The following is a 16,672-nucleotide window of genomic DNA, read 5'->3' as shown; positions in this document are numbered from 1 at the left end:
TGTGGGACAGACCTAGGGGCAAGCTAAGGAAATCTATGGTTTAATGAAATCTTTGCCATGATACAGAGCTTCCATTGGCTTTCTCTCACATCCAGTCCCTCCAGTATTGCTCAATATGTAAAGTAAAAATCTATGTTATTCATTATAAATTCAAATTTTATCAAAAGTAAAGAACAGTATAATAGATTTCCTATCTACTTACTGATATGTTTTTGGTTCCAAATACATATTAAGGTGACAGTTTCTTTCATGTGGAATGAATTTGGGCTGGTCTGAGAGCAAAGATAGAAGAGACAACCACTTCGCTCTATCGTCAATAAAAAATTTTTTCATCTTAGACATTACTAAATTAGAAAGATGATAATGTAATAACTTAGAAAGATCATAAGGTATTATTAAATTAAATGCCAAAATTTAATCCCCCAAGTAAAACAGTGTATTTGAGATGGGGATTTGAGATAATAAAGTCCATTTCATAAACTTAACATTATTTGTATGCATTAGAGAATCTAAATTGGGAAATTCTGATATATCTAAAGCAGCCTACCAATGGGACATCAGGGGGAATTCCAATGTAAAAGCAATAGAAAAAATAAAGGTGTTCACTTTCAAAACATTCATTATTTTTTTACTCCTGAAGAAACACTCTGGTTTGATCTAATTATATATACACAACAAAGAGAAATTTTATCCACATTCATGAAATCAGGTAGCATCAAAGTTGTACTTAAATTGTGCTCTAAAATGTCATTTGTTAAGTCAGATATTTTGAACTACTCTTCTAAAAAAGATATTATGAATTATTAGGTTCTCAGGTCAACATACAAAGTTGATTTAAAGGAATATGAGATGGTTCTAAGACTGTCCTGAATCCTCAGTGCCAGCTTCCTCTGGAGTTCTGAAGCACTTCACTTTCAACTCAGTTCAACTTGGCAATCAGTTGTTAAGTATTTCCTATGTGCCATGTGTTGGACAATTAACTCATTACTTTTCTGGGTCCAGAGCCTATTTCCCATCTCATTTCTGAGTACTGAACAACTTTAATGAACCCAAACTCTTCTTCAATATTCTATGGCTGTCTTGCCGAAAACTTAATCCCCCAAGTAGGAGATGGGGATTTCGGTGAATATGGGGATTTCGGCGATTCTCCCAGTTACTGAGGAAGGAATTGTGTCTTAAGAAACGAATGCCAAGGGATCAATATGCTGGCATTCTCTAATAGCAATGAAACCGGGAAGTAGCAATTCATTTGGAAATTGTGTGTTCTTAAGTTGGAGATTGACAGTACACTCAAGAAACCAGGACATTGAAAAAACAAGAGTGATTTAAGGTGGCTATGTATAGTAACAATCATCTTGTGAATGATCGCTACAAATACTTTAGCTAATATGCTTTTTAAAAATAATAATGGAGGATAATAAGAAAAAAAAGTTACAGTAGAAAGGTAAATTTTGAATGAATGGATAAATGGATGAAACCGTCATTTACTAAGCATTTGTTATATGCAAGACAAAGTGCTAGGCAATTTCTTATTATCTCATTGAAACTTCCCCATTTGGTAGATGAGAAAATGGATATGTAAGATATAACTTGCCCAAGACTACACACCTAGTGAAAGGTAGCACTGGAATTGGAATCCATGTCTTTCTGATTCCAAAGATTACAGATAGAAAAAGAAAAACAAAACAAAACGAAACAAAACTTTAGTCTCAGAACCTTATATTCTTGTTAAAATAATTCTTTACTGATGAAAAGTTTGCAGGCCTGCAAGGATGGAAGGTTTCCTCAGATTCCAGTTTTCCCAGTCTTTGGTCCATTTCTGCCTCTGGGAAGGATTTTGGAGGAAAAAATATTTTTAGAGGCAAACCCCGTATGATTTGATGACAGGCTGAATGAGAAAGGAAAACAGGAAAAGACCTACAGTTCTAAATCAGAAGTTGTAGCTACCAAAGAGGAAGAACTTGGTGAGAGAGGTAGAGTGAGGAGAGGTTCAAAGAACTTTCTTCATTAGCTTTTGTTGTTTAGCCATCATAGGAGAATATGCATATAGGAAATTTCTACTCTTAGGAAGTGATTTAGGTACAACATCACATTAAATAAATTTTCCTTGTTTCTTTCGTTTTGAATTTGCTTATCGGTTGAAGTAATAGTGACATGAAGGATAGTTACTGAAAGAGCATAATCCCAAACCCATCCTTCCACAACCAGAAGGAAAAGTAGTCCACGGAGTAGGTGACCTCCATCGAAACTAAAAGAACTTCAAAGGAAAAAGCAAAAGGCAATTATTTGGGACAAGAACAGCTCGCAGTTTTTAAATAAAACTTACTGTCAAGAAATTTTTTTAAGAATTAAAACAATGTCCTTTCTCTTAACAATCCTCAAATTTGGGTAAGAATTTTTAGCATATTCCATCTCTTAATAATTCTTAGATTTATTTAAAAAAAACTAACATATAAATTCTGTTTTACATTGTTTATGCTTAGCTTTTTAGAAGGTAAAATATCATAAAGAAGAGTTACCATGCCACCAACCTGCTGATCTATAATTGGATTTCAAATCTCATTGTAAAATATATTAAAAACTAATGAAAAGTTCTATTCTGAGTATTCAGAAGAGGAAAAAAAAATGTAAGAATTTATTAAAGGGTAATGTTTCTTTAGTACCAATCATTGTCTGACTTGGAAATGAGTTCCTTGTGTCTTTGTAATAAAATGGTATGTTCATATAATTATTTGGGAAACATAAGTGGTAACCTGGGATGAAAGAAAGACTCATAAATGACAGGTGGGGATGGAAGTACTCTTCTAAATCCATTGGTTGGCTCAGAGTGGTTTCCCTGAATATTTATAAAGAGCTAGTTATTTAGAAGTCAGGACCACAAATCTCTGAGAACTCTGAACCTATAAAGGTTTCCTTTGCTTCCTGTTTTTGATATGGATCTTTGGACTTAGTGGTTTCAAAGAAGAGATCCATCGGACTTTAAAGTGACAAATACATTCACTCTACCACCAAGGTCCCTTTGTAAATAACACCCTCCACAAAACTTACCTTCCTTTCTTTGTAAAATGGGATAAATGATTGGTATGTTCATATAATTCAGGACTCAGTAAACTAGACAGGTCAACCCAGGTTTCTCATAGGAAAAGGTAAAATAATCACATTATGTCCTCTTGTGCAGAGGTAATTTTACTACCCAGCAAGCCAGTGATGGCCTAGTGAATGAGCAAGACACGCAGTAAGAAAGCAAGTCCCAGGTTTCATCCTTTTGAAGGCCTTCACACTTATTCCTCTTCAATTCAATTTAATTCAACTCAACAGGATTCAAAAGTTGAATGGAGAATTCATCCTCACTGCTTCTTTATTGCATGGAAATTCTTTGACCAATTCCGCTCCACTCAGCATGTCCTGCTCCCTAAAACTGAGGTTATGGAAGGACTGCACTGCAGGGTCACACTTACACTAGGTCTCCACATCAAAATTCCACTCCTACCTCCACCAGTGGCTCACAGAAACTCCACATTATTATAGAGAGATAGAGCTGCCTCTTTTGTCAGCATTTAGAGATTTTATAGCTTAACTTGCAGCTGTTTGGAGAGATTTTAGTCTTGCAAGGCTCTATCTGCTTATATTGATTGAGAATGGTTATGCTTTGTTATGATATGAAAGAAAGAATGATTTAAAGGAAGTAGAAAATTTGAAGTCAGTATGTCAGAATTCTAGTCCTGCCATTACAGCTTAAGTGTTCTAAGATTGCGGACAGGATTTTACTCTCTGGATCATTGTTTCCCTCTCTGTAAACTGGGAATGGAGTACCTACTTCTCTACATCACAGTAATATTTAGGGGATTTTAATTTAGTGTGAAAGCAATTTGTAAACCATACTGTGCAATTCAAAAGACAGATATTAATAATCAAAATGTTTTAACTGGACTTACACTTCCCAGTGTCCTTACTAGGACTGATATCCTGGATGACAAAATTATTGAAACAGATGAGAAACCTAATACTAAATGCCCCAGGCTCTGAGATTAGCCATGCATTTTATCTCCAAGAATAAAAGTGTTTAGATTCTCAAAGCAACAACTTTGAAGCACTGTAACACTTATCTCCCCATGCCCAAAATTAAAGATCCAATAGGTTTATTGATATCTTTGTGCAAGTTGCAGGTGTTAGTGTTTTACATTTTATGACGTGAACTGTGCAACTGTGCCAGACATCCTGGGGAATCTTCACTAATCTCTGCTATGTAAAAACACAGCCTTTTACAGTAAACCTGTGTCATGATCCTGTCTTTTACTGATTGATCCAAAGGCAAGAATTAAATAGTGACACTTAGGTTTTAAATCTCTGTTACCCCACTTGGGAGTATAATTCTTCAGACCTTTTGCTCCCCAAAACACAAACATAGCCTGCACTGAACTCTTTATAGTGGTTATTTCCTTATCATCCTTCACGGTCTTGGTAGAAAACAAGCTAATTCCATCTTCAATAGGGAAGTGCATGAAGAGAAATTTATGATAGAACATTATGACCCCTTGTATCGCATTAGGACAAAAGTCTGTTGTCCTCACATATTCTTTGTCTATCCAAAATGAAATCAATAATGGCACCAAACAGGATTACCCCTTTGAGGGGGCTGTTGTAAAGCTTTTTTTTTCAATCTAATAATTTTATCTCACCAAGATTCCTATTTAAATCATATTTGAAATCTGCTTTCCTTGGCCTCAGGCAATTTTTGTGTGTTTACATATTTGTCCCCCTAAATGATTGTCCAGTGGTTTTATAAATAATTGCAATGTTTAAAGAATCCACCAGGCATTAAAAAAGAGTAGGGAGGAATTTAACAGAATGTTAAGGATAAGTACATTTAGAAACTAAGATTGTGATTGATTTTATTATTCAATTTTATTGAGATATATTCACATACCATACAATCATCCAAAGTGTACAATCAGTTGTTCACATTACCATCATGTAGTTGTTCATCATCACTCTGATCTATATTTTGAATATTTTCCTTGTACCAGAAAAAGTGAAAATAAGAATTAAAAAAAAAGAGTAAAAAAAGAACACCCAAATTGCCCCCTCCTCCCTATTTTTCCTTTAGTTTCTTTGTCCCCATTTTTCTATTTGTCAATCCATACACTGGGTAAAGGGGAGTGTGACCCACAAGGCTTTTGAAATCACATTGTCACCCCTTGTAAACTACACTGTTATACATACGTCTTCAAGAGTCAAGGCTACTGGGTTGCAGTTGGATAGTTTCAGGTATTTACTTCTAGCTATTCCTATACAATAAAACCTAAAAAGGGTTATCTATAAAGTGATAAGAATGCCCACCAGACAAGAATGACCTCTCGACTCCATTTGGAATCTCTCAGTCACTGAAACTATTTCATTTCATTTTGCATCCCCCTTTCGGTCAAGATGTTCTCAATCCCCAGTTGTCGGGTCCAGATTGTGATTGATTTTTTAATTATTTTCTCTGTTCTACTTGTGGGTATTTTGTAAGCATTTGGAATGTACTATTTTATACTGAAAGATAATATTAAAATTTTATTTTTCTAAAGTTGGGGCGAACTCACCATCAACATTACCAAAGTATGTTAGACATACATTCACTCCAAACAGGTGTTGTTAGTAACAAATGTAAGATTTCTGAACATAGTAATTATCAATTAGTAATTATTTAATAGAGATAATTTCTTGTCCAAGGATATTCATTTGAATTGTTTTTCCTTTGTCACCAGTTACATATTAGTTTTGAAAATAAACAAACTCAAACAAAGAAGAAATATACAAAGTAGAAATTGAAAGTCCTCTGTTACCCCACCTGGGAGTATAATTCTCCAGACCTCTTACCACTGATATGGTGTGATTTACTCTTTTCTACACTATGCAAACTCTTTTGAAATCTGCATTTCCATTTTATGTTTCTATATCAGTACATTAACTCATTCTTCCTCCTTTGCTTTGAGAAATAATTTAATGCACAAAAATTCATCCATAATACCACCAAATAAAAATTCACATAAGAATTCTACTCCCTTCTTCCATCTTTTCCATCCTGTTTCATCTCCTAGGAATGGGCACTCTAGACATTTTTATGGCACTTTTCCTGATTAATTTTTGAAGGTTGATATAAGATGCAGATGGCTGAGAAGAAGGCCTGATATTTTTGTAAATTTTCGTTAGACAAAAATTATTTTGCGTTTTGGAGACCCTGAATTTACAAACTTGACAAAGATTTAAAAAATTAAAACCAATTAATTTTATAATTTGCATTGAGGCATGCAGGATTTGTTTTGAAATCAAATGGTACCAGGACATCAAACTCATGCACCCTGGAGATGTTACAAATGAAAATAGTTCTCTTTGGAAGAGGCAGTTCATAACCCAAGGCTCTGCCGCTCACATACAAAGACAGAGTGGTCGGCTCTGCCCAGGCTCTAGGACATGTAAAACCTGCTGACTCAGATGGGAGCTAAAGAGGTTCTTTGGCCACATTATCCTCTCTGTCTAAATAACTCTACTCTATCCACCACATGGACTTAAATGTATGTGAGGTCTCAACTGTAATCTCAGGAGCTCCTTCCATAACAGGTGGTGGGAGAAAATGATACAGAGCCTAGGCTTGGAAGCAAGCAGAACCAGGTTCTAATCCTGGTGGTGCCATTATCTGTGAACTTGGGCAAGTTAACCTCTCTTGGCTTCATTTTCTTATCTGTAAATTGAAGAAATTCGTTTCAGAGATCCCTTCTTATCCTAAAATCTGGGTCTACTTATAAAGTATACACTTGGACTTTCCACGGAATTCTGTTGTAGTTGTAGTTGCTTCTGGTTGGTCAATCAGCTGCCTCCTAGAGATTTAAAGCCCAATTACTTCAAATTCCTTGCCTCTGACTCACATTAACTACACCAGCCCACTTACTCCCCAGTCCCATGCTCAGAGAGCTCTGAAGATTCTCCTCTCTTCCCTGCTCTGGGCACAAGCTGAGATGTGTGAGTACGAGGCACTTCCCCAGCGAGTTTGCCTACAAGCCCACAGAAGAACTTTCTTCCCATTGCAAAAATTGGTATGGTTATTATTATTATTATTATTATTTTTGGTATTAATTTGCCTATTGAAATTGAAAGGCACTAACTCCTTGCATGCACAAAATTAAATTGCCAAAAAACTCAACATCTAGAAAATTGTTTGTATATATACCTAATATATTTTAAGGCAATCAACTTACTGGCAATGTAACTTCATAGCGACAAAATTCAACTTTAGCAAGACAAAAAAAATTACCTAGAAAAACAATGCCTTACAATTACAAAAAATAGATACCATTAAAAATTCTTGTGTTATCTTACTGTGTCCTCAGGATAACCCGCTTTTGGATTATTATCCATGTTTGACAAATGAAGGCACTGAGTAAAGAGAAGTTTTATGTCTTGGCCAAGGTGGTCTGGAAGCTAGCCAGCACCTGGGCCGGAACACAAGACTTCTGATTTGCAGCCCAAAGTTATTTCTAGTATATATCAGGAAATGTTGAAATTGGATTTAGATGACCTTTAAACTCCCTTCTAGTTCAAACCTCCTTTGATTCAACTACCACTCAAGGAGTAACAGCTTCATTTTCTTTCCATCATCATCCTCCAAAAAGAGAAACAGTCTCGCCTGGTTCTGTCCATTTCTGTTTGTGATTGTTACTTTTATCTTTTTCAAAGATAGGACATTTGCCTATTTTTACTTAAAAAATAAAAGATATATACCATCTTTTAAAAATCTGCATCCTCTATTCCATAAAGACAGGCCAAGTATTAAACATAAACATCATTCATTCAATCTTAGCTTTTTAATTTCATCTGATGACAATGGGCTACCTACATGAGCATCATGCAACACATGCTCAGAGCCACTTAGTACATGGAGTAGAACGGGTTGAAGCAGAAAAGGAGGTTATGGAAAACAATGCAGAGAGTGCAGGTGTGACGTCCAAGAGCCTAGAGCTTTGTTACACAGTTATTAGATGTTAGTTTGACAAACAAAAATGACAAATGATTGCTAGATAATGTTGGCTACACTTGGGGTAGAGACCCCCATGGGGTGTACAATGAAGGGGGTGCAGCTGGACAGGCTGGCATCCTCCACATTTACACCATGGATGAATGCAGAATATAAATCCTTATCACTTACCCTCCATCCACTTGAACAAACTTCTTAAGTGCCAATATTTGTATTTGAACTTGCCAAAATGATTCTAAATGTCAGCTGTAATAATAATAAAAATATGAGAACAGCTAAGAAATTTTGAGGAGTGTGAACAAAACCGCGTAATAACACAACAATTAAATCTGTGTGCAATAATTTACAGACTAATTAGCTAACACAAAATAAATGGTCCTGAAATGGACTCTTATCAAATGTGAGACCTAAGAGGGAAGCAGCACAGATTAATGTGGGCTAGACAGATTATTCAGCAAATGGTGTTGTGAAAATTGTCTAACTCCTAGATAGGAAAATCCCATTGGATTCTAGTCTTATACCAGACGCCAAAATAAATTTCATATGGACTAATGTCTTAAATACCAAGAAACATATTGGGAGAAAATATTTGCTACCTATACAATGGGCATAGGATTCATAGCTACAATATATAAAACTCATATAAATTTTTTTAAAAGACAAACCAATAGAAAAATGGATAAAATGTGTAAATAGGCAGTTCACTAGAGGAAACATATAAAACATGCTGAACCTCACTACTAATTTTTTAAAAATGTATTCCTATGATTATATGATCGATTATAAGAAATACATCAGCAAATCACATGGAAATTTCATATTTGTTCTTTTCACTTTTGAATCTTTTTTTATCTTCATTTTATTGAGATATAGTCACATACCACGCAGTCATACAAAACAAATCGTACATTTGATTATTCACAGTACCATTACATAGTTGTACCTTCATCACCTAAATCAATCCCTGACACCTTCATTAGCACACACACAAAAACAACAAGAATAATAATTAGAGTGAAAAAGAGCAATTGAAGTAAAAAAGAACACGGGGTACCTTTGTCTGTTTGTTTGTTTGTTTCCTTCCCCTATTTTTCTGCTCATCCATCCATAAACCAGACAAAGTGGAGTGTGGTCCTTACGGCTTTCCCAATCCCATTGTCACCCCTCATAAGCTACATTTTTATACAATTGTCTTCGAGATTCATGGGTTCTGGGTTGTAGTTTGATAGTTTCAGGTATCCACCACCAGCTACCCCAATTCTTTAGAACCTAAAAAGGGTTGTCTAAATTGTGCGTAAGAGTGCCCACCAGAGTGACCTCTCGGCTCCTTTTGGAATCTCTCTGCCACTGAAGCTTATTTCATTTCCTTTCACATCCCCCTTTTGGTCAAGAAGATGCTCTCCGTCCCACGATGCCAGGTCTACATTGAATCTCTTTCAAAGTCAATTTTTAGTTACCCAATATTTTAACACTTTGGGATTCTTCATTTTCTCTGTTTGACCAATTCACCAAATTTATGAAATCATTTAATTAGTACAGGAGAAGCTCTCCACAAGGGGCAAAAGGAGAAAGGACTTAGCACCAGAGCACACCAAAACCAATGGGCTGAATGGACAAAATATACAACTCTACAAAGAACATATTTCTTTCAACTCTTTAATAGGGGGGAATTACCAGCTCTAAGAGGGCCATGTGAAATTAGGACTACAGGGTTCTAGGACCTTCAGAATCTCCCCTGTCCTTAATCCTTCCTACTCTGTGATAAGTTTATTGCAATATATGATATAAGTTATAGATTTTCCAAATGACTATCCAGCTTCCAAAAGCCAGTAAAAGTTATTGCTGGTGAGATACTACCTTCTTCATTACTATTTTGTCATGTGCACTTTTGTCTGTTTGTAGACATTCTATTCTTTTCCATTGGTCTCTCTGTCTTTCTATCTATTCACAGCTCAATATCACATTGTTTTAATTATAGAAGCTTTATAATATGTTTTAATATTTGGTAAGGTTAGTCACCTCTCTTTTTTTTTAGGGTCCTCATAAAAATTTTCATGCTTATTTTTCCATATACAAATGCCAACATCTACTTGAATAGCTCCATAAAACAACTTCATGTTATTTTTATTAGGATAATGGTAAATTTATTAAGATGTAGATAACTAATAGCTTTATCATGTTGATTCATACTTTCCAAAACCAAGAAATCTTTCCAAACTTATTTAACTGCTTTTGTGTCTTTTACACACTTCCTGTTATTTCTCAAACAGTTCCTCTTTTTACTGCTAATGTAAATGAAGTTCTATCTTCCATTAGATAATGGAAATAGCTGTTGTTTGTGTATATAAAGGTGTGGTAAGTAGAATTATATACCCCCCTCCCCAACAACAAAAACATTCCTGTGGGTGTGAACTCATTGTTAATAGAACCTTTTGAAGATGTTGTTTTTAGTAAAGGTGTGGCCCATCTGAATCAGAGTTGGCTTTAATCCTTATTACTGGAGAGGTTTTATGGAAAGATAGCCACAGGGAGAAGCCAGAAGCTGGAAGTCAGCAGAACCTGGAAGAGAAAGGAAAGGACATAACCATGTGACAGGAAAACCAAGGAACCCCAAAGATTCCCAGCCAGCCATAATGCTACCTATCCAAGGAGGAAGCAAACTTTCCAGGCTCTGAAACTATGAGACAATAAATTCCCATTGTAAAGCCAACCCGTTGTGAAACTAAGACAAATGATTTCAGATTTTTAATGTTAATTTAATATTCTATAAAGTTATGGAATATTTTGATTTTTTCTGTTAGTCTTATCATTAATTCATTTGGATTTTCCAGGTCCACTACAATATCATCTGTAAATAGAGATAGTCTTACCTCTTCTATTCCAATTCTTATGGCTCTATTATTTCAGTCTGATTGCATTGACTAATACCTCTAATATTTTAAATAGTAATGGAGTTAGTAGGCATTTGTGCTTTGTTCTTGGCTTTTCTAGAACAGCTCTAGTGTTCTCCATTAAGTTAGATGCTGACTTTAGGAATGCAATGTGTTTGTGTGTGTATGTGTGTGTAGTTATATGTTAACACTAAAGAAGAAATCATCAGTTCCTATTTTATTCAATATTTTATTTGAGAATAATTGTCACTTTGTCAAAGACTATGTTAGCATCTATGGAAATGAACATATGATTTTTCTACTTAGATTTACAAACATGGGTCAATTATATTAAGACTATCTAATATTGAACCATTCTTGCATTTCTGAAATAAGTCTCACTTTCTCATGATGTATTATAATGAGCTCTTGGATTATGTTTTTAATATGTTTTTAGATTTTTACCTCCATATTCATATGTGAAAAAGAGCTGTAGTTTTTGTTTGTTTGTTTGTTTGTTTATGCTATCTTCATTAGGTTTAGGTAATAACGTAATTCTTATTACATAAAAATATTTTGTGGCTTTTCTTTTTCAGTACTCTGAAACAATTTAGATAACATTGGGGGTGTGTGATTTTTGAAGATTCAGAAGAATTACCCTGTGAATTGCTTAAATGGTCTAGTTCTTTTTATTCTGTGAAAATTGGAAGCCCTTATGTGATCTTGCAAAGCAGAATATTCTCATTGCCTAGCACAGCTTTGCTTTTTGCTACATAGCGAATACCTGTATATCCTTTAAGGTCCAGTTCGTATATCATCTTCCCACCCTACTCACTCTCCAGAACAAAATCAATTCCTCCTTACCTTTTGCTCCCTTAACATTATGCATGTGTCTTATATAGAGATCCAATCGCATCATTTTGTAGCATACTAATTTATGGAGGTGACCATTTCTCCAGCCTATCAAAGACAGAAACACTGACTTAATCATGTTTAATTCTCTAACAACAAAAAGTTGCTTAGCCCTATGCAAATATTCATTAAATGTATTTTGAATACTTGTGAATGAAGAAATTAAAAAAAATGATGAAACCTTGCTTCAGTGGAAACCATAGTCTATTAATAAACAGTGTGGCAGAGATCAAAATTTAAATTGGAGTGATCCCACCACAAAATACACTTCAGACAGAAGGATGCCATCTGAACGAAATAGTTACAGTAGGGTTGTGAATGACAGAGACGAAATGCACGTAGATTTTGAAAATAAGCACAGTGATCTGAAAAAGAAGAGAGGAGAGAGAAGAAGTTCTTTTGCTGAAAAATGAGAAGCACAGGCACCAAAATAAGGACAGTGAAAATTTTAGAAGAAAAGAGAGATCAAAGTCAAGGGAAAAAAATAGAAAACATTCAGGCTCTAGAAGTGATGAAGATAAGTATCAGAATGGTGCAGAGAGATGATGGGAAAAATCTAGCAGGTACTAACAGTCCAGGGAATCAAAGAAAAATTAGGATAGACAAAGAGAAAAGTCTCCAACAAAGCAAAAGTGACCTTACAAAACAACATAAACTGAACATGGCTTACATTCAACCAAAACGAAATATTTTTTACATTGATTGACAAACTATAGAGAATTCTTGTGTAAAGTACCCATTTGTATTTTGTAATTTTAACACGTCTTCATTTCAACATGTTTTATAACTGGTACATCTCAAGGCCCTCTACATAAACTTATTTGAAAAGTTTCACAGAAAGGGATGAAATCTTGCTTATATTTTATGAATAAAATATCAAATGCTAAAAATAAATAAAATAAAATAAATCAAAACAGTGTGGGCTCTTGGGTCAGATACACTAGAATTTCTGTTCCAGCTTTCTCTCTGGCAAGTATGTGACATTGGCCATCAATGAAATAAAATTGGCCACTCAATAAAATAAAGGTAAAACCACATGAGGGTTGTGAATTCAGAAGATGTATAAAATTCCTGGCATTAAGTACTTTACAACTTAAGCATTAAGTGTTTTTTAACTGTAAGTTTACACTAATTTACACTAAGTGGTGAAATATGTATCCTACTGGAGTAAAATACACTATATTCTGAAGCAACAATACATTGGATTTCAAACAACATCCTAGCATTCCCCATACCTAGGCTTTCTTCCCAGTTCCTATGTTATTTCCCAGACAGCAAATTAATTAAATGGACTTTGGCGACTCTTTCCCTTGAGTCAGCTTTTCTCTCAAAGTGTAGAGATGGGGGGATTTAATTAGCCCAATGCTCGGCACATTGTATGCACTCAATAAATATTTTTCTAGTCTTAGTGTTATCCTTAGATGAAGGTCATGTTTGCTATTACTATTAATTTATGAGCACATCAATAATTCCTGGGCTGATAATGTTGACAATGAACAAGGACTGAAGAAAAGTTAACTCAAAGCTTACAGACATGCATCATGAGGATTCAGATTTTCAGCAGCGTACCTATTTTCAATATATCCACTATCATACTAATGTTCTAAAGCTGTGAGTCTGCACATAAAGCTCGGGGATTCTAAAAATGTGAAGAACTACAGCAATTATCTGGATATTTCAGCTGGAAGGAGTGTGTTGTGTGTGTGTGTTTGTGTGTGTGCGCACGTGCCTACACTTGTAAGTCCAGGCTAAATATAGAGGCCCCATTCTTTGTGTAAGCTACTAAAGAAAGAAAGGATATCATCTTTTAATTTTTATCTCTCCAACAGAAGCTACTATTGCTAGTTCAATCCAAAACTATACATAAATTACAAACAGTTTAAAATCCTGTTAAAGGGAAGTTTTTTTAAAAAAATATTTTTTCCCTGAAATCATTTTTTTTACTGACTGACCTAGAAAACTTTTTTTAGCTGTTGCCATACTTAACATTTCTCACCGATGATGTATGTGGTGTTGATGGCAGTGAGCAGAGAAAGCTTGAGGAAACACACACAGCACTGATATTTTACCAAAATGAATATAGCACTAATTCATAATCAGAATTTAATTTTTAAGTAAAAATCTGATTTTCCAGAGTGTCGTTCCCTAAAGACTGGCTTTTTATAGGACCAAAGCCTGTGGTCAATTTGCACAGCTGCTTTGTGGCTTTGCCTATTTCCTTGTTTTAGGTGCTTTGATTTTTTTTTTAAAGGCGTATTTTTACGTTGAAATAAAACACAGCTATTAACACCAGCCTCAGGGGGAAAAGAAACTAACAAACCTAGAGCTTAAAATGTTTCAATACTTTGCCTTTAAAACCTCATACATCCTTTAGAAGTAAGAAAAATAAAAGCCACCCCCTGCAGAAAAAGACTCGGAAGACTGTCATGATTTCAGAAAACGAGAGCAGAAGCACAGGTGTTAATGCTAGAAAGCTTAGTTATGAGTCAAATGGTGTCGCCTAAACAGGCTCTACTTAAATGTTTAGAATCCTTCCTAGGGCCCTGTTTTTGCACCATTACCACATGATGTGAGCAGTGGAGCCGCAGTTTTTCTGTACGGTGTACCCAGCCGAAAGTGAAACAAGTTGCCTACTGACAGAAAGGCCATTTATAGAACATTCTCACCAGTGCTAGCAGTCGCAGAACGACAGTGCAACGCAGTAATTTCTCTTTACCTTTTCTGGAGCAACTCTGACCTCGAGAGCCATGTACACATCCTATGTCAAGGAGGAGATGAAGCCACGCTCTTTATATTGACGACATCTGCAGGAAGAGTCCATTTTCACTGGGAGCTTTTCAATTACTCCCGAAGAGAAACTGTGAGACTTGGTAGCACAGGATGATTGGATTACCCAAAACGAAGCAGGAGCCATCTGTGAGCCACACACAAACTGCTGAGTGCGATCGTGAGCATCCTTCCTGGACGACTGACTTCTCCCACCATTTGTGGTTGGGTCAGATTAAGGTGAGTTGATTGTTTTTAGACAGTGCTGCAAATAGGCGGGGTCTTGAATTTCTCCCTGGCTCTATGAGTAATAACTGGCTCACACCTAAATTTAGAAAACATGGGTTTTCATATTAGAGGGTCAGGAGATCTTCTCCAAATGGTGGTTTGCCTGGCTGCCATTCATACAGCAAGCATAGCCTGTTCTTTTCTCTGTTTCATTCCTAAAAGCCACGGACTTCTGGAGAAGTTATTAGTCCCTTTCACAAAGTGGCAAAGAAATATTAAAATTCTGACTTTCTGTTAGGAAAGAGAACAGTCCTCATGCTCTAAAACAGTAGCTCTTCCGTAATCTGTGAAAGGTTTTCAGAAACTGGAATGGGGCAGTAAAGGACTCCATGTCTCACTGTGCCCTGGAGCTCCACAAGTGGACCTTCCCTCCTTCATCCTTTGACTGACACCACTTGGAGATGGGAATTCAACTGTGTTCTCTAATCCTTTTCCCATTGCAGTATCTTCTTCAGCTCTATGTAGACCACATTCTGCAATACGTACACCCAAACCCCACAGTACATGGGTACAGTAAAGGTGAAAAGAGAGTCTTCAGCAAGCCAGGGCTTTACATTTTTCTTTGGGATGTATTATTAAATTTGACTTTCAGCCCTGTGTCTTTGCTTGTACTGTGAGTTCTTCCAGAGAAGGGTTCTCCAGCCTGCTAGCACCTTTGTAACAGCTCACAGTGTCTGCTTCAGATTTCTGAACATGGTTGTGCTGGTTTGGATATATTACATCCCCCAGAAAAAGTCATATTCTTTAATGCAGTCTTATGGGGGCAGATGTATTAGTGTTGATTAGGTTGGAATATTTGGATTAGGCTGTTTCCATGGAGATGTGACCCACCCAACTGTCAGTGACACCTTTGATTAGGGTGTGACCTCTTGATTGAATATTTCCATGGAAATGTGGTCCTGCCCATTCAGGATGGGTCTTAATTAGTTCACTGGAGTCCTGTAAAAAGAGCAGCTAATAGTGACATTTTGGAGAGCAACTGAGAGTGACACTTTGAAGAGTTGCTGCAGCTAAAAGAGGACAAAACACCCTGAGAGCAACATTTTGGAGAATGCCATTTTGAAATACAACCTGGGAGCAAGTGGACGCCAACTACATGCCTTCCCAGCTAAGAGAGTTTTTCCAGATGCTAATGGCCATCATCCTTCAGTGAAGGTATCCTACTGTTGATGCCTTACCTTGAGCAATTTATGGCCTCAAGTCAGCGACTTTGTAACCAAATAAACCCCCTTTATAAAAGCCAATCCATTTCTGGTATTTTGCACAATGGCAGCATTAGCAAACTGGAACATTGGGGGACCCTCAGTAAGTGCTGCCTGGCTGTGAGACACCTAAGCCTGGCTTTGTTTGCAACCGTGATGGGCCGGCCAGGCTTCCTCCCTGAAGAGGGCAGGGAGAGCACCTGGGAGATAGAGCCAGCCGGGGGCACAGGACATGTTCCATACAGTTCTACTCCCAGCACTTACAGGATGCTTTGTGTGCAACTCAGATTCCAGATGAATCATTCAGTTAAATAGTCGCCACCCAAAATCCATCCTCTGGGGAAGATAGCACTACACATTGGGAGCCAAAACATTCATTTTATTACAACTATTCTGCTGGGTAAAATAAAGAAAAATACTAATTTTTCTATTTCATTATTTTATTTTGCTGCTCAAACTAAAAAAAGAAAAGACACTAGAAAAATCAGGTGGTCAACAGAATATATTGGAAATATATGACTGAATATATGTTTACATCTACAACAGTGAACATCTTTTATTTAAAATACTGCTATGATCTAATGTGAGAGTAGAACATGGTAGAGTCACACACACATTCA

General features: G+C 36.1%; 1 protein-coding gene across 1 annotated transcript; it reads right to left on the bottom strand.

Annotated features, from left to right (window-relative positions):
- Positions 1–414: 414 nt before the first annotated feature.
- Positions 415–14,545, bottom strand: TMEM244 (transmembrane protein 244). Its single transcript, XM_037844616.1, is given in 5 exon segments — positions 415–578; positions 2,136–2,257; positions 6,264–6,344; positions 7,877–7,992; positions 14,513–14,545. Coding segments are annotated over 5 exon segments (516 nt in total).
- Positions 14,546–16,672: the final 2,127 nt, after the last annotated feature.

This window comes from Choloepus didactylus, chromosome 7, assembly GCF_015220235.1.
Source record: "Choloepus didactylus isolate mChoDid1 chromosome 7, mChoDid1.pri, whole genome shotgun sequence".
Lineage (NCBI taxonomy): Eukaryota > Metazoa > Chordata > Mammalia > Pilosa > Megalonychidae > Choloepus > Choloepus didactylus.
The sequence above is the reverse complement of the archived record's forward strand: the minus strand, read 5'-3'. Positions and strand labels throughout refer to the sequence as shown.